The following is a 19,066-nucleotide window of genomic DNA, read 5'->3' on the forward strand; positions in this document are numbered from 1 at the left end:
GACAGTGTGTGTGAATGCAGCTATCAAGCAGTTGCATCTTGTTCATTGATGTAGTGAGTTAGATTAATTTCTGCTAAATCATGTTAATTAAGAGGAAATTTCTTTTATCAAGATGTATAGTTATTAACAGGTGCTTCATTTGTTTAAATATCTGGAAATTATTTACTGGCTTAGTTAAGAGGGAAACTATTGTAATAACAGGCTGCTTTTTTACTGTTAAAATATCACTGGCCATGTAAAGTAAGAAGCTTAAGTAGCTTTAGTATCATAGGTACTTTTAGAAGTAGTTTAAAATCACAAAAGCACTGAAGATGGCTGCACTTAATTCACTTTATTTTTAGCACTGAAAATTCAGTAATGACTTTGTAACTGGGTAGAACTGGTTGTGAAGTTATTCCCAATTGATACAGAGAGCCCAGTTTCAGAACATACTGGGGAAAAGAGCATCCACTGGTCCGGGCTGTGCATTCGACATATGTGGTACACAAGGCACATCTTAAATGTACATCTCTGTTGACACCAAAGCAGAATGTTTAGTTCTATGTTAATTACCCAGCTCCCACAAAAATCCTTGGTTATTCCTAAACTTGTTTTGCAAGATAACTTCGATAATCATATCAGGTTTTCTCAGTTAAAAACAGCCTGTATTTTTCCTTGAATTCACTGAGAGACTCCTGTTGAGTCAGGTGTCAGCAGCCACATTGTATGAACATCTCTGTGACACATATAGTGTCCCCTTGTTTTGAACTAAAGCCAAGACACTGTTGTTGGTTATTTCTCCACATAGAAAGACTATAATTGCTGATATTTTTTGATGCAGAGTCGGATGATGAGAATGAAAGAGATTGGCAGAGGTAATCTGATGTAGGGTATGAAAACATGGCTGTATGTGTGTGACTTGGAGATGGAAGCAAGAGAAAGTTGGGATGGGGGAATCAAGAAGTAGTGATGGTTAGTGTGCTTCAAGACTATAAATATAATCCAGAAACTGTGTCAAATGTCATGCTCGTAACTGTCTGTAAACTGCAAAGATGTTTTATTGTAAGCAAGTTGATAGTTAATAGTGAGTGTGTAAAGATGTTCCCTTAAGCCAGCTGGAGTACACTAATTGCTGCAAGATTAATACATTTTTTGGTAATCAGGATCGTAATTCTTTCAATTATTTTCAAATGTAATTTTATGATTCTCTGCCTTCAGATGAGCTTTTCAAAAATCAGCAGTAAAAACTAATTTTTAAGAGTTATGAAAATTTTTATAATACAGTATCAATCAAGTATTCCATCATTTCAGCCATAATTTTAATAAAACTTCAGGATACTATGATCTTAGCGATAATGCATATGTGCTTTTGATATATTTGATATGTTTTGAGCAATTAAGGTTTATATAAGAAGGTTTATATTTTCTATTGTAGTACATCAAAGTGTGTATTGTAAAGCCAGTATCAGAAATTGTATCATGTTTTTATCTGGAGATTTTGTACCTGGCAGCATATTCCTTATTTGTGTTCAAGTAGTGCGTGTTAGTCCCAACAGGGCTAGGTGACAAGTAAGGCACATAGTACAGGAGATCCGTGTCTGGAGAGCTTATCGACTTAACTGCTGGGTGAGGAGAGGTGAGAGGCACAGGGAAGTGAAGGGGAAGGTCTTGCCAGTACTCACACCGGGTGTCAGTAAAACAGCCCAGCTCCTTCGGCTCTGTTTGCTGAGCCAGGTTTCCTGTCATTTGGTAAATTAGTTAGTTGAAAATCTTGCGTGTTTGTTTGGGCAAGTGCTGGGCCAACACATTTGTCAGAGATTAGTATTTGATATCAAAACTATCTTTACCCCTTCTCACTGAATAAAAAATAAAGGACAAAGAACCTGAGAAATAAATGAGTGCAAGCCCTTTCGCACACTCTTAAAATCTATTTCATGTTTTGCTAAAACAGCACCAGAAACTTTGCAGTTTTCTAAGTGAGAGCAGAATATGTCCCATTTTATGCAATTTAGAGAGATGGCATATTTTGCTTTTAATGTTTTAATGGCATATTTTGCTTCACAATTTGCATGTGCAAAAATAAAAATCATTCTTAGAAGAGCCTTACAGAGGCATTATGTGCATACATCACATCTTGAAACAATCACTGTATATTGCAGTACAAGTAGCACAATAGGCAAAGTATTAGCTTACTGTTGGTTTGGATGTGTTGACTTTGGATAAGATATTCATATTATAACCTTTTTATTGTACCAGTTCTCCATCAGACTTTATTTCTGACCCATACCTCCCAGGAAACTAAAACTTCTATGCTACAAAATTTCTTATTCTGTGAAGCCATCCACTTTACAACTTCGTCTGAGATCACTCTAAGCCAGTTGGCCCTAGCTTAAATATTCATCAGACTTCTGATAATTGTGATAACCCTTATAGGCTGGCAAGCATGGCAAATTAGCAGAAAGATGATTGATCTTTTTTTATATGCAGTTTTATCTTCAACCTTTCCTGGATATATGTTATACTATAGTAATAATTTCTTCTCTAAGGTATTTGCCAGTATCTGGATTTGCACATCTATTTACAGTTGCCTTGAAGCCTCATAATTACAATACAGCTGAAATGTCCATTTTCTTTCCCTGACTACAAATAGGGATCAATCGAATTTTAAATGACTGCTTACGGGCTAGCTTCCGATCATGACCTTTGTAAATGATTAGAGCTCACCACTGTTGCTATCTACCTTGAAAGGGTAAGCGGGCAGGTCTGTCTAACTGGCATTTAATCTGGAAGAGAGCCAAAGATATTTGAGCTAAAAACCTAATATGAGTTGGCAAAGAGAAGTATGTATAGACCTTTGCACTATTATTTAGATATTTTTCCATGTTTCTTTTTTGTAGTTAGGGAATTCTTTTATCCTGTAGATAAGTGAGATGCTTATTTGTATATAATTTCACATTTCAGTTCTAATAACAATTGAAGCTGTAAAAATATGTGGCATAAAAATGTGAAAATGTACCGGATTTGCTTTTTCTGAAGAACATGAAAATAATCTACTGGTAAATGAATAAAGCTGAAAACTGCATTAAATAATAGCCATGAAGCAGACCTGCTTTTTCTACACAGAAGTAAATGGAGAAAAAATGCCACACACTGTGCTTTTTTGCTTAAACCACCTTTCCTTTTGACATTGGCCAAGTAGTTCAGGCCTCACTTGTATATGCAGCTCACATTTAAGTAATGGCTGAGATACTTCTATCTACACCTGTCAGATAAGTTTTATTTTAATGAAGAATTGTGCCTGTATCATGCAATGTCTTTATTATCAGTATTGAATTTATTGAGGTAGTGTTCCATGCATTTCTCTTGAGGTTGGATGTCCATGGGATTAGCTAACAAACACCTCCTCTGAATTTTCTGAAGGATTTTGCAAACCCAAAGTGTTGAACATAGTAAGAATTATTACTAAGAACTAGAAAGGTGTTTGTTTTTTTTTCTGATTAAAAACATACACTGTTTACCTAATCAAGTATTTTTGTGCAATATTAATTATCAGAATTTTTATTAAAGTAATATTGCTCATGGAACTATGTCTCTTATCATTTACTCTATAAAAGGACTGCACAATTAAAATGGGTATGCAATTTTACCTTTTCATCATGTGGTAGCTGGAGTACTTTATCTTATTTTTTGTAGCATGCTGCTCTGTTACGTGATGCAACTGGCAGGTTGTTTCGTTAGCCTCACACAAATTCAATGCATTGTTCCCTAAATCCTAATCCCATAAAGCAGTTTTAAATTCAGTGTGAAGGGGTTTTGTTTCAGTATTACTTTCTGCTAATATTCTGATAGAGGTCATTTACATAAGCTTTTTTTTTTTTTTGAAAGTAAATATCAAGTCTAGTTAAAACATTCAACATAAATCTGAGATGAAAGGACATGTGTGAGGTATTGTATTTTTGAGGGTTTGAATTGGTATTTATATTCATTTTCATATTTATATTCATATTTATATATCAGTCTTAAACTGGGGACATATGGTTAGTGTATAGTACTTACAGGCTAAGACAGTTTTCAAGGATAAGAATGGAGATATATGGAAGTAGAAATCCTGTGAGAAGTCAAGAGAACTTCTGTAACTTTATTACTCTACTACAAAGCTGCATGTTTGAGCTGCTAAAGTAGTATTTCTAGGACCATGACAGCACTGTTGGTGATTGCTCATGTCGTGACTTTCAACTTGGGCTTCCAAGTGTGGGAGTAGCTCTGATATGATGACAGAATACAATCTAAACATATTTTTCTTCCTCTAATAGATGCAGCAACAAGAACTTGCACAAATGAGGCAGAGGGATGCCAATCTAACCGCGTTGGCGGCTATCGGTCCCCGGAAGAAACGGAAGCTTGATTCACCTGGACTGCTCACCATAGGAGGAGAGGTATGTGTTTATCCGCAGAATAAGAGAATTAGTTATTTCAAAAGCCGGTAGGAGTAACTGTTTTTCAAAAGTTAGTAGGACTAACTAGAGATGCAGCATACTGATATTTTCAGTGAACTGTGTAACTTGGAAAAGGAGATATAAATTACTGAATTAGAATAACCATGAGCACATTTTGTCTTATTTGCTAGTTAAAATGGCATCTTTTCTTAGTTGTATTTTCAAGTGTTACCTTTCAATAGGTATATAAAGAATATTTTAGAAGAAAAGCTAAACAAGTATGTAGGTCGCTCTCTAAAAATGCTCAGTGTCTTTTTACTAGTTTTCTTCTCTCTATAATCTAAAGGAAAATAGGAAAAAGAGTAAGGCATGAAAAATATCTGGGAAAACATAACTGTAGTCTTGCTTACAATTTGAACTGAGATCTTATATTAATACTAGTAACCGTGGTTTTGTGTCAAATGTGTCAAAACGTTTTACAGAATGGCCCTGCAACTGCAAAGACAAGTTTGTAGTCATGCTCAATTGTATGTAATTTTAACAAGAATACTGTACTCTAGAAGTAGGATCAGATTTATTAGCATGTCTCCCCTGTCATTTTAGAGGGAGAAATAGTTATACTACACAATGCAATGCAAAGTCCTTAAAAGCAGGATATACGTTAGCCAAGGTGGAGAACTGTAATAATGTGGTTGTGTTACGTTGGATAACTCTTAGAGAGTACTGCATTGTATGGTACATACATAGTTGGGCTTCTTTTGTTTCTCCTAAATATGCCTTCACAATAGCAGCCAAAGTAATTCTCCCTATTATATGTCTGTTCTGAGGAAAATGCAAACATTTTGTTTTGAATAACTGACTAACAGTTTTGGCTCAGACATTTGACTGTCTAAATGCCAGGCATTTCCAAAGGCCTTTTTGTTTCCCATTTTGGATAGCTTTTACCAGAGTTCTCTCCCTCTTTTCATGTGCTAAAATTAGTGCTAAGGAATTAGCTGAGCTAGGAATAGAAGTGAATCTTGTTTATGTTCTGAAGTTGACCTATGACTTCAGATATGTAGGAGATATTCTTGTTTTCTGGTTAAGTTTGTATTTCAGACTAAGAGAACTTCTTGTGTTTTGTGTTGTCCTGTTACATTCTCTTCCTTTTGATCTCCTACCTGGTTTTCCATTCAGTAAAGAATTAAGTTCTCTTTGTAATGCACCTGTAAGAAATCCTGCAACAATAGGGCAAGAGAAACTTTTATTAGAAGCTCAGTTGGTTAGAGATAGCATTAGCTTTCACACAAGATTTATTAAAAAAAAAAAAAAAAGCCTACTGATAATACATGGATTTGTTCAGTATTTAACAAATATGAATTTCCCACTTGTCTATACTTGACAGGAAAAATATTTTTCCTAAGTATCAGAACTTAGTCTATTGCCCCGGTTTTAAAAAACAATCATTTTTAAAGCTTTTATTCTATGATGAACCAAACTGTGGTCACCTTTGGTGAAATATTTTATTCACTTATATATATATATATATATATATTTATAAATGAATGGTTTTATGGTGAACAGCTTCTGTTTCTCTCTACTTAACTCTTCTGGTGCACAGCTTCAAGGCAAGATAAAGGTCTGTGGCAAATTCCAAAGGCCATCAGAGATTCTTTTGCTTCCTTCTGTTGGTTCCCTAGCCCACATTTAATTGAACTCGTTTGTTATTCAATTGGCAAATTATCCTTGAAGCTTCTTCTGATACATGGATTTCCTGGAGTCATGAATTCTGTGGATCTTCTGCCAGTTCAGACTGAATTGCTCCCTTCCCTCTCCTCCTAGCTTCTAACCATGCTGGCCAACTCACACTGGTGTCTGGCTGCAAGCTGATTTCACAGACTTGGAGACTATATCTAGATTATTCCGTGTCTTTTCTGGGGTTAGAATTTAAAGCATTGTAGAAGCTGTGTCATGCAAGTTGGCTGCTAGAACACATAGACACACATGCACGCACGTACTCCCTTTCTGTTAATCTTCTGAGCTACTCATTAGGGCTGTGATGCAGAAATAAACAACAAAAACTCCTCAAAAAATTTCAGTCCAAAAGGTACTGGAAAATTGTGCCTGATTTCTCTTCTTTGGACTTCTGAAGCTTTACACATAGCATAGAAAGCTATTGTAAGACTGTGTTGTGTCTTACCTGTTCTTTTATCCCAATTTCCACCTTGAGATGTCTGACTTCCATGGTAGTCTGTGACCCTCTGATTACCTTCTCTAAGCAATTTCTAAGCTTCTGAAGTCCTGCTGGTTATAATCTCTGTTAGCAAGGTCCAACTTGGCAAGGGAGAGGGGGAGGCCAAGAAACCTCTTTTTTTTTTTTTTTTTTTTTGTCTAAAGCTCTCCAGTTCATGTCAATCAAGTTTCTGGTCTCCTCATTAATGTCTTTTGACATATGCGCCTGTTTTTGTTGCAGCTAGAACACTGCACATGTGCAGATCCAAAGAGCTGCCATTTACAAATCACCCCACCCCTCCATATTTCAGACGTTGCATTTTTTCCTTTTCTGAACTAACTCCTGTTTGATATTTTGCTTAGTCACATTGGACAGTTTTTCAATGAGAAGTACTGGATTTCAATCCAGCTTCTTGGTTCAACAGAAATACTAGCTTACAGTTTCTCTTTGGAAATTTGATCTTTTTAATAATACCCTTTTGATCTGAGCAGGAGGTCAAATTAGGGAGTAATAATGATTATTTTGCTTAAGAGAAAAAGATGATGGAAAAGTTTGGTGTTTCTGAGATCAAGAACTGTTTGTTGTAAACACAGAAATGATTTTTATACAGTTCTTATAAATGTGAAAAAAGTGTGCTCATAATTGCAAGTATTTTCCTACCAGCATTTTGTTAAAAAGTTTTCTTGAAACTTGTTCTCTATCATATACTTGGACAAGTATATCATATACTTGGACAATTTTGGAGCTCATTTGGACTATTTTCCATCTTTTTCAGGCCATAGCTATTTTTTTTATATGTATTTTTTATTTTTTCTAATGATAGGATTAGTTTAAATTATCCAGACCAGGCCCACGAGTTACCTCTTCTGTGCTAGTACAGCTGTTGGGTTTTTTTATGGACTAGCTTTACTTGGGGAGATGAAACACTATCAGTGTTGGGGTGAGGTTATTTTTTCAATATATGCGTTCTTTGATGAAGCCATATGAAAGATTGCTTTCCAAAACATGGGAAAAAATATTTTATAGAAAAGTGGATGAGGAAGGGTGAAGTGTTCTCAAATAGCACTGCCACCAGATATATAACTAGTTTCAGACTGTGATTACACAGTAGCCTGAGCTAATCTGACTGTGATCTCTCTCCCAGTTCCTAGTAGTGCGTTCCTACCAGTTCCCATTCATTGGTTCTGGCTCTTGGTCTGTGCTAAACCATTTCCATTTGATAAATTGGCAGAAAGCTAACCTAACAACTACAAAAAAGGAATAGTTTCTGCTTAGCTTGCAGAAGTAGTTTGGCCTAGAGCCCAGTGAGCACTGGAAAAGGAAAGTACAACAAGGCAGAGGCAGCTAACTTGAGATCGCTCGCTCCTCCTTTGCTTACTTTTTGGTACCTTTCTTTCTAAAGTCTTGTACTTTAGGTAGTCTGCTAGAATCAGCTTCCTCTGTAGGAAGCAGTAGTTCCATCAGTAGTTCAGCCTGCTGAACTAACTGTTAATGCAGTTTAAATCAAGAGTGAAAGAGAAGGAGAAATGAGATACCTTTGGAAGACTTCAGCTCCTCTGTATTGCAGAGTATAAAATACTGCATTTGCAGAATCTTATACTTTTATTTAATGATACCAGGCAAAATTATCGGAAAATATCTTTAGATGTTACTGCTTTTTGCAATTTAATGCAGGGTTGTCAGATTAAGTATCTAACATTCCTAAAACTTTTTAGGCATTTAGGAGTGGTCCTGCCCAATTTTTGTTTGCTGTGTGGGTCCTTTTGGTGTTTGTGATGGTATGGAGCCGTGGAAGGCAAAGGTAGGGCAGGGGATGACATATGCAGGAGAGGGAGGACAGCAACTGTTTAAGTTCTTTAGTTAGTAGCCTTTTAAGCACCTCCATTGTCAGAGTAAAAACAATACATTTTGAGACATGTTTATTTACCTTTTGGATTTTGAATCTGTTCAGCTTAATTTTGGAAGCTTTTTTCTTGAATTGTAAGGCTTTTAATAATTAGCATTAAAATTTGTTTTCATTTCTGAAATAGATAGTTTGATGTAATTGTAAGAGTTAAAGCTTTAAGAACAGAATTAACCATCACAAGGCTTGTAGCTTTACAAGTTAAATATTTGAGTAGTGCTAAGGTGGCATTAATGCAAAATTTTCATATTTCAGAGTCCCTCGTATTTGTCTATAGAATGAAAATGTGGAGGTTAAATGCAAGTATTTTTATTTATTGATTTGTTTAAAAATAATACGAAAAATGTAATTTGGCTTTTCATTAAGACCTATGGCTAGGATCCCAAAATACATAAACATAAAGTGTATGTTTGAAATATCTGAGGGTATAATTTGTTTAAATATCAAGTGAAAGCCCTCTCCTGGTACTTGCTGGCACAGATGGTTTTTGAATACTGAGCTTCCAAAGGCAGCTTCAGGGCTAGTTCAGTGAATCACCGCTTACTGAAGACAGTCGTTTTAGGGATAAGAAAAAACCCTCTCTCTCACAGAGTGGAAGAGCAGAGCAGTCGTCTTAAGAATATTCAGCAAAGTTTCCCAGAACTCCATCTTCCAAAAATTTGCAGGACCATTTGTTGGACCAGTGTTCAAGGGAGAGTTGGTAATTTGTTTCTTTTCACAACCAGTGTATATTTGATCCATTGTAACAGGGAAGAGAATGTTCTTGCAAACCTGGAATATCCCCAAACAACTACAGTTAAAACAGTGATATTTTGTGTATAGAAAAGCTAAGTTGTAAAGGACGTTAGTGGTTGAAAATATACTTCAGATTCATTCAGTAGCCAATGTGGCTTCTAAACTGATCATGAAATCTATTTCTGGCACAAGGCACCACATTTTTTCTTCTTGTTAAATTCATCTTTACAGTGGTATCATTTAAGTATTTTAAAGCCGTTTTCATGTTAAGGTTTTGTATAAAATGTGTTTAAGATTCTGGTTTAAGACTTGGAAATCTCTGTCATACCAGAGACTTCAAAATGCAGATAGAGATAAGTTATTTAATATTCCCCTCTCTCCGATCTTTACACTACTAGTAGTTGGAAAGAAGGATGAATTCATGTCTATTTGGAAGGCACTCGGGTACTATCACAAACTTTGAAAAAATACTTTTGACTCCAGTCTCTTTTTAGTCATCCAGGACTGAATGTGATTAATTTGTTTGCACGTTACAACTGGCATTCTCACTTCATGCATGAGTTATCCATAGTCATTTCAGCAGCCCCCACAATTATTCCTCAAAACCACTTTTAATTTCTTTTTTTGTCCAAAAGAATTCTGTTTATTAGGTATTTTTCTTTTGGAATGGTTCATGCATGCTAAACAAGTAGGACAGAGCTGTCTCTTGGAAAACACGACCTTGTTTCCTTTCTTTCTTACCCTTTTGAACAAAAAGAGGTATGTGGTCTGTCCTACAAAAGTCTTTGTTGCAGAAGGGTTGTGCAGTGGGTTCTCTCCGAAGTGTCTACTCAATATTGTGTAGGTACAGAAGTTCATAAATCAGCCAATATAACTTTGAGGCATAACTGCTTCTGACAGATCTGAAAGAGAACCATTTTATAGTTTTTTATTTGGGGGAAAAACACCAATCGTTGGGATTGCTGTGCTCTGAGCAAATCTTTGGGCTATGCCCTCACCTTTTTGGAACTAAGGTAATTTAATGGCATCCATTTTCAAAGGTCTTTGGAATGACTTGTTCTACAGCTCAAGTCTCAGCTTGGTCTTCATAGCTATATAGTTGGTTCTTGAAAAATTGCCTTTTAAGTGGTCAAGATATGTTTAGAAAGCAATTGAATCTAAAGATTCTTTACACTAGTTAAATTTGAGCTATATGAAAGCAGATGCAAAAGGTGTTACAGTCTGTTGTGAGTGTTTATGGTCCAAGAAGTTAAAGCTCCCTTCTCATGCTTTTAAGCCTGTGGACTAAAAGCAGAAGAGGAGAAATTTTTATGATTTATTATCTCATTGTCCTTTTAAGCACTCTTTGCTCCATGCATCACTGACATGATAGAATGCAGTGGTTATCTAAGTCCTGTTTTGGTGCAGGATGTCACTCCTGCAGACAGTTGTGACTTCCCTTTTAGGTATCCCAAAACTATCAGTTAAATATATGGGTTTGAATTTTCAGGTAGACAGAAAGAAATTAAGGAATCTGTCCTTATCACTTATGTTATGGAATTACATGCATACTATGGAATTATATGCATACCTCCTTAAGAATCTTTGAAAATCCTAAGGTCAGTTCAGCTATTGTAGCTTGTTCTGCTTATCATTTTCAAAAATCAAAATGTATAAATATTAAAATCATTCATAATAAATGTATTAATATGTATTTGAAAACCAAAGTCTTTTGAAAGACTTTACAGATGTTTTCCTAACTAATAATTGTACCTATTTTTCTCATTCTTAAATAAGTGAGTTTTCAATTTAAATATAAGTTGCCCCAATGATAAATTACTGTATTTCAGATGTAATTTCAAATTGTGTTTTAGTCCATTGGGAATATTAATGTGAAAAATAATTGTAGAAGTGTAAACATTAATTTAATACATTTCAGATTCAGCAGTAAAAGTAGAAAGACCTTAAATAGGATGGGCTATGCCAAGTTTACATTGTTGATGAATAATTCTAATTTGGAGTCAATGTATAGAACTACATTTATGTGCCTGTTGCAAACAGGCAGAAATACAGACAGTGAGTCAGGAGGCAGTAGAACAATTTTGCATGGATCTCAGTTGACAGGAGGAAAAAAAGTCACTCGGCGATGCAAGAAAATAGAAAGTGGCTCTGTGCCAGCAAAAACATTCTTTTTTACTAGTAGAACAGGTTTGCATACTGTAAGTATTCCTTTGATCTGTGGAACACAAAATATTCTGACAGAGGTTCAGTGATATTAATCATTATTCCTTATTGGCCAAGACAAATTTGATTTTTACTTTATTTGGAGATGGAAAGGGTAGTTGATCCCATCTGCGTGATGTTGATCTAACACACAGAAGGAGACCATTAGAGCATTTCTTTCTGTGCTTTTCAAAGGTTTCTTACTGAAGCCTTACATAGGGTTTTGTCTTTTAATTACAATCCTCCTCCTTGGCTTAAAAAAAGGAGGGGGGAGGACAACATTGCATGTTAAAAAGGAAAATAATTTTATCCGTGTAGTAATATTAAATACAATCTTTATATTAATGGATACTTTAGAAATATTGCCAGTGTGTGCAGCTTATTATGGGAAATGAGACCTTGGCAAAATAACTTCTGAGTAGTTAATTGTTCATCCATTGTTTGTCAGTGCCTATAGAGGTCTGTTGCTGTTACCTGTGGAAGAGAATTCTTTTTCTTCCTGCAAAAATACTCAAGCTACATTGAGTATTTGTGGGGACAGAGTATGTGAGTGTTGTTGCTTTTTTAGGATGTTATTTTGGTTTAGGAGTTGTGTTGTTTATTTTATTTTCAATCGTCTTCTCCATTCAGTATCTGAATACCAAGGAAAGAAATACTAAAGTACATTTTGTGGCCTCTGCTTTTCTGACACTTGCAATTCTAGAATTTTTCTTTCTTCTGGCTAAGTAAAATTGTTAAGTCTAAGAGAAAGACAGTCTGAAAGGGCCTGGCTGAGGGTTTGTCAAAATTGACTGGAGTCTCTCTGTTGACTTGAGAAGGTAAGGCCCAAGGTGCAATGGCATTTTTAGATGTCACTGAAACCAGTTCTTACAACCTGAGTAGAAAGCTTCCATGCTATAATTTTTCAATATCTGCATGGTAAGATTTGGTATCTTACAGTAACAGAGTTTCCTTTCTAACTCACCCTCCTTCAAAAGAGTCAGGTAAATCATCAGTTTTATTTCCTTCTCCCTTCCATCCCATTTAATGCCAGATAAATTCTGTGGGTTTTTTTTGTTTGTTTTGTTTTGTTTTTTTAGGTAAAAAAAAAAAAAAATCCATTTACTGCAGCTGAGGTTCTGAAAAAGCCAAAAGAAGTTTAGTAGGATGCCCATTAGTGGACTTTTCCAGTCTGATTCTTTACAGGAAATCAAGTCATACACTGGTCCTACAAAGAGCGACAGTTTAGGGTATCAGTATTTAACATTTTAGTTTCCTCTGAACCTTTAGGCAAACAGGCTTGAACTTCCAGGGAATCCTGTTACTAGCTTCTGAGATAAACAGGTTGTGCAGAAGTACTGAGCATAATTTTTGTTATGTCACCCAATATAAATTGTAGAACCAACACATTGTCTGAGCCCCGCTTCCAAACACGAGTATCTAAAGTCTGCTTCAGTTCCTTCTGGGGTATTTCAGAGATCATCTCCTCACAGGGATAATGTGGTCTATCTGAGAGTCTCTTATACGTTTCATAATAGAAGACATAGTGAAAACAGTTTGGAATAATCAGAGAAGCTCCTCTTTGAAAAAGTAGTTACCTGTACAAGCTTTGTAAACTCTTGAAGGAACTCCTGAAGTGGATGTGGCTACCATTGCACACTGCTTCAGGTGCAACAGGATTCCATTGATAAGCAGTCTTCCTGATTCATTTTTTTTAAAGGGGGGTGTAGGGGGAATCTGATAGATAAACCTTTCATTCACAACTTGTTGTCTTATCGTGTGTAGTAAAAATGATCCTTTCATCTTAACTCTTCAAAAAAAAAAAAAGAAAAAAAGAAAAAAAAAGCTTCATGTATGAAAGAGAAGGAAGACAGGCCTTTCATGGTTTCCTTTTACCACATACAAGTCTTCCAAGATCGCACGGTAAGATTTAATGGTTTCTTTATCAGTTTGGGAATATTTCATGTATGCATAGTATTTCTGTGCATTTGTGCCCAAATTTTACAGTCAGGTCCCTACTACAGGTTTTGTAAGTGATGTCATTGTGAAATGACATAATACAAGCTGTTTGTGGTACAAGCAAATTTATTATGATGAATTTGCTGTTTAATGAACGTGATGTGTTGTTAGACCCTATAACCTGCTGTGTACTGTAGGAATATTTTGATCAAACATTTCTTTAATTTGCAAAGTAGTGTGCACACCGCTTCTACTTGTTGACTAGTCTGTTACCATCCACTTCTTCTTTTAGAATTTGGCTTTCTAAAATTAGTCAGTGATAACATTGAAAAATTGAAATACCTCCGGCTCAAATATTTAAGCTTCAAGATGAAAGTGACCTTTGCTAAAAACTCCTCAAGTTTACATGGCTTGCACATCCTTTCTTTGTAAGAGAGAGAGCCAAATGGGTCCTGTCTGGCTACATTCACAAGAAGTTAAGCATCTGAGATCCAAACCTGCAAGGACATGTGCACATGCTTAACTTTAAGCACAGTGGTTGGTTTGTTTGAAGTTAGTAACATGCCTCATGTAGAACATTAATTACTTGCAATAAGCTTTTGTTGGATCGCTGTGTATGTCAGTGTTCCTGTCAATCCTTTTGTGCTTCCTACTGCATGAACTCAGGTTCTGCTCATCTAGGAAGGATTCTGATTTAGAAAATGCTTTACTGCTGTTTTCTTTCCATGGTAAAAACAGGGTTTTGTTTTGGGAAACAGGTATACTGCATGCTTTTGGAAAGCATGCATTATTTGACCACTGAAGTCTTTGGGACTCAGGGTGTGTTACATGCAGGTTTAGGAGGTTTCCCAATGTGTCTTTAATATTACAGGCTGTATGTTGCTTTCAAAGAATTAATATCGTAAAAATATCTGACAGTGGGATCTTCGTCTTGGTGTTCCTTTTGTTACATAGTCTGTTCTAGTGAGTGACTAGGAAAAAAGGGGTTTTTGTTTTTGTTTTGCCTGGAGTCAAACAGGAGCATGCTGGTTAAAGGGATTCTGTGGGGGAGTTGGACTGGAGAGGGCCTGAGGGAACTCGGAGAGACATCTACCACCAGCAGCTTGTCTGTGCTAGCTAATTATAGCTAGGGTACTGTTTACTTTAGTGGTATACTCCTTATTTATTAGTTACTTAGTTACTGCTTGCCTTCAAGTTACAGGCTTGCAGCCAGTTGCTGCAGGGGAGGTGCAATAGGAAGGGAAGGGCATCATGCAGCACTGCAAATCACAGCTCTCTGACCTTGGCATATTTTTAAACTGTTTCTTCTTTTTTTTTTTTTTCCTTTTTCTAGTAGAGACAGTGGGAGAGAGAGTCAAAGAGAAAAGTAGGCAAGTTTAAAAATGGGAACAACTTAAAGATTTTTTTACAGTCTAGAGGGACTGTGATGATAAAATTATTGCATTTCCATGACTTATCAAGCTGTTTTGGTTTTGTTTTTTTCCTTTACCTCCTGCTTTCAGAGCAAAACCCCACTTTTTGGTTGATTTGAAGTTCCACTGATTTGAATAAAAACATGATTTTTTTTATATCTTTTTTTAACTGGTACCACTCTGTGGGAATCTGACGTTAGTTTTACTTGGGACTCTTACTAACACAGTTAAGGTAGTTTCATTTGCCTTACTAACTAGTTAAGGTAGTTTCTTATCAGTGATTTTCCAAGCAGAAGTGAATCAACACGTACACATTTAACATTTTTGCACACACATTTTTAGCTAACTAAAACTAAGTTAAGCTATAATAAAGACTGTGTATGGAAACCGTAGGTCATTTAAGGGTCCAAGTCCTCTTGGTTGTTGAAACACTTAGAAGATGTTACTCTAATTCACCACCTTTTTTGTCGTGAGCTTTGAGCAGAACCTGTGGATTAGCTATGTGAAGGAGGTAGTGCAGTAAACTCATTTATAGTGCTGGTTTTATTGTTGCTTTTGTTGTCCTGTTTGTAGTAATTTGGGTATCATAACTACGTCAGCAATCAAAAGGACAGAGAACAGTAGCATTGTTTGGGATTTTCTGCAATTCTGAGAAAGCAGAAGGTATCATAAATAGTGATTTCTGTGCTTTAGCAGCATGGAGATAGGATTGGCCCATGCTGCAATTATCAATAGAAGAGATTTCTCCAGTCTTTTTGGGCATGACAGTCTCTTGCAAAGCTGGGAGAAGAACAAAAGCTGAACCTCTGTATGATGGGCCAATTCCTGAACAATTCAGAGGAAGCTCTGTTAGGAGAATAAGCATACTGTAAGATCCATGAAAAAGGTAAAGTTTCTATCTCCAAAGGAGAAGGTAGGGAATAAAAGGAGCACAACAGGTTAAACAGCCTTGGCCAAAGAAGTGAGTACCCCTAGGCAGACCAGCATCTCTAATCAGTGGTAGTGGTACTAGCTCTGAGGGGAGGGAAATTCAGGCTGGTGCTCTCATGTAACATTAAAAAGGACAAGCAGTCTGTCAGGGGAAACAGTCATTGGCGTGGGATTTCTTCTCTTGATCAAAAAGACAGCAGCACTGCAGCCTGCTTTATCTATAAGGGAGGTGTCAGCAGAGGGCATTTTTTTCCCAGGCCATATCACTGGCCTATGATGTGGTTTTCCCAAGCCATGAAAGAAGTCACCTCCATTTCGCTCTTCAGCAAGGTTTTGTTCATCCCTCTTTTTTTTTCTGTTTTCATTTGTTTTCAATTTCATGCTAGTAAAATCAATTTTTTTAAGAAACATCTTACAAAGTGGAAGGGGAGCTAAATCTGATGGACCTGAAAAATATACCTGATACTTATCTCCAAAGCTAAAATTCATTCTGTAATCTCTATTAGTTACTCTTTATGAATAACAACAACAACAAAATTACTTCAAGAAGTACTTTGAATCTGAATCTACAATTATTTAATTCTTAGTGTTGTGAAATGTTAATTCAGTTGATGAGCTTGCTTGTAATGGGACCTGATCTGTGGGTTTTCTTGGGTAAAGGAAAGAAGAATTACAGAGGGTGATCTGATTCCATGCCAGATTGGTTTCACATTTGAGCATTTGTCTGTGTCCAAATCACTTAACGAATAATACCTTATCTTAGCAAATTCTTCTGGTAATGTAACATGTGGAAAATTCTTAATGAAGCTCCAAGTAAAACATCCAGAGTAAAGTAATAGGCTAGAGTCAACTCTGTTTATATTGACTCTGTCTCTATGTGGTCAAATGTATGTTCTGTGTATGTTCTGCATTTCAGTTTGGCATCTGGTCAGTTTGCAGTAATTAATGAAAATTAGGAAGTGGTAATGAGCATTTTAATGCTGTTTTGGTTGACATTCTCTATATGTGTTAGGAAGATGACAACATTTGAAGTGTCTTTAGAAATCTAATCCTAGATCTGGATCTAGTTTGTGGCTCATTACTTGGTCTTACAGTATTTGTTTTAAGTATAGTGACTAGTAATCGGGGTTCCCTTTCTACAGTATCATATATAAATAATATTAAAAAAAAATGTGATTGATAATCCAACTCGTTTTACGTATTTTGAGTACTAGGTCCTGGTTGGTCTGAAGTCAGATACAATTTTTACACCAGCTCTAAAGAGACACAAGGTTTTCTGGACTTCAGAATAATTTCAAGAGGTTACATATTGTATTTTAAATCATTTATTGTAATGGTGATCAAAAGCAATTACTTTTTAATATCATTATCTATATTTCTGCCCTTATTATATAAGTACTGCATACTTGTGCAATAAGTTTATTAAATTGTACTAAGTGAGCGGGTGGGTGAAAGCAAAATCTTAAAAATGCTTCTCCGACTACAAATTCTACAAAATTATATTTTTGCTTTTCTTATTTAAGTGATGAATTTAATTTCAATCTTCTAATTTCAACATAATTCTTAAACAAGGTGGTATCTGAGTTATTTCATTTGACTGTATATTTGGAGTCCTCGATCTTGAATTTAAACATGTGGTCATTTAAACCTTAACAAAAATTATAGACTTTTAAAGGTTTTTGGTGACACATTTCTATCGAATCAGTTGGTATAGTGAATAGCTCTTTCTTGAAGTATTGATTTGTATTGCAATTTCTGATACAGTTTTCTCCCAGGAAAAAAAAAAAAAAAGAAAAAAAGAGAAAAAAAAGCAACTCACTGATAGCTTTTTCTATCCTCTGTGTTCTCTCTCTCTCAAGACAAAGCTACCTGACTTATGTCTGGTTAGAATGAGCATCACGTAAAACAGACAAATCAAGCTGTGTCAGATTAATCCTCCTTAAGCGGCTTACACTCCAGTCGCACAGAAAGACACCATAACATGGAGAACTTGTTCAGAATTGACACCAAACTAGAGATTGCATATCAAAGAAAATGCTTTACCTACCTATTCTGAAGTCTACCCTTTAGTGTGAATTGTTCTTCTAGATCTGATAATAGAACACTTCTGGCTGACTGTACCGTATCATCTTGACATTTGGAATACAGATATATGAGAAGCATGTCATGTTAACAGAACACTACAACAGTCATACTTTGTCTCAATTGATGGGGGAATTGCAGCGTACAGAGTAATTCATGTTGACAGTAAGAACTTGCAGATAGGCAGCCTAAAATGGTGAAGTCATTATAGAAATTTATTTAACTGGTTGAATGGCTATAGCAGATTGGTTGAGCCAGCCAAATCAAAGAGAATCTGAAGGAGATATCTCCTCTACTGCAATTTTTAAGATTAATTTATGGCTGGCTTATATATCTTCAGAATAGATATATTCTTATCTGTAAATACTTGTGCTAATATCAACGTTAATAGTTATCAATTAAATATCACGCACATCTTTTCATATCTATTGTTTGGACATTTAGGTATTTTTTCATGGTTAAATTTTGATAAATAATGTTGAAAAGAAGGCAACTATATAAATGAAAATAAGCCCATTGAATTTTTATTTGTATTTAATTCTCCTATAGAAGAATGTTTTAGCAGTTTGATTAATAATAGTTTTAAGTCTTGTTTTAATTAGTTCACAAAATGTTTTCCAATTGCTTGTTACTCTGTGTTATTAAAACTCTTCTTGGTGATAAAATCAGATCCTTTTCCACAGAAATTGAATAAAGATGAGATTTTAGATGGGGAGTTGGCTTAAGTGTTTAAACAATAGTATTTAGGAAAGACTATATATTTTTTTTATTTTGCAAGCTGCTACTATACTTTTTGCATTTGTGCCCTAAGATTCTTTTGATGTGTGTTAGCTGCAGCAATATTTTACCTAGTTAAAAGATGGATGTGGCAACCTGTGTCCATAACTAATGCAATGACATTCCTAGGTGGAGAACAGGGGGGATGGTATTTTGTCACTGCATTGTGTTTACAGCTAGAGCCAGCGGCTCTTGTTCCCAAAATGTGATGGTCTAAACTATCTTCCTGCAGTTTTTGCTCATACAGGACAATGGTGGCCTACAGTAAGAGAGGAAAGCCTGTTCACCTGGCAGTATTTTTAATGCTTAATTATTTTTCTCTGAAGCAATTGATACCACAGTCAGCACTGTGCCTTTCTTATCAAAGGCAATTGGCAATGAGAGAGAGACCTGGGAATACCTCCAGTTCTTGATTTTAACCAAAACTTAACCAATCACCTACATTTATGTATTTTCTTAG

At 35.7% G+C, this 19,066-nt stretch overlaps 1 protein-coding gene across 2 annotated transcripts in view; it reads left to right on the top strand.

Moving 5' to 3' along the window:
• The window catches only part of LOC101804819 (transcription initiation factor TFIID subunit 4), a 142,404-nt gene that overhangs the window by 92,625 nt on the left and 30,713 nt on the right, over positions 1-19,066 (top strand). For both annotated transcript variants that reach the window (XM_038185292.2, XM_038185293.2), the window contains exon 14: positions 4,293-4,415. In XM_038185292.2, coding sequence (XP_038041220.2) covers positions 4,293-4,415 — 123 coding nt within the window. The remainder of the gene's footprint in view (positions 1-4,292; positions 4,416-19,066) is intronic.

This window comes from Anas platyrhynchos, chromosome 12 (genome assembly GCF_047663525.1).
Source record: "Anas platyrhynchos isolate ZD024472 breed Pekin duck chromosome 12, IASCAAS_PekinDuck_T2T, whole genome shotgun sequence".
Taxonomy (NCBI): Eukaryota; Metazoa; Chordata; class Aves; order Anseriformes; family Anatidae; genus Anas; species Anas platyrhynchos.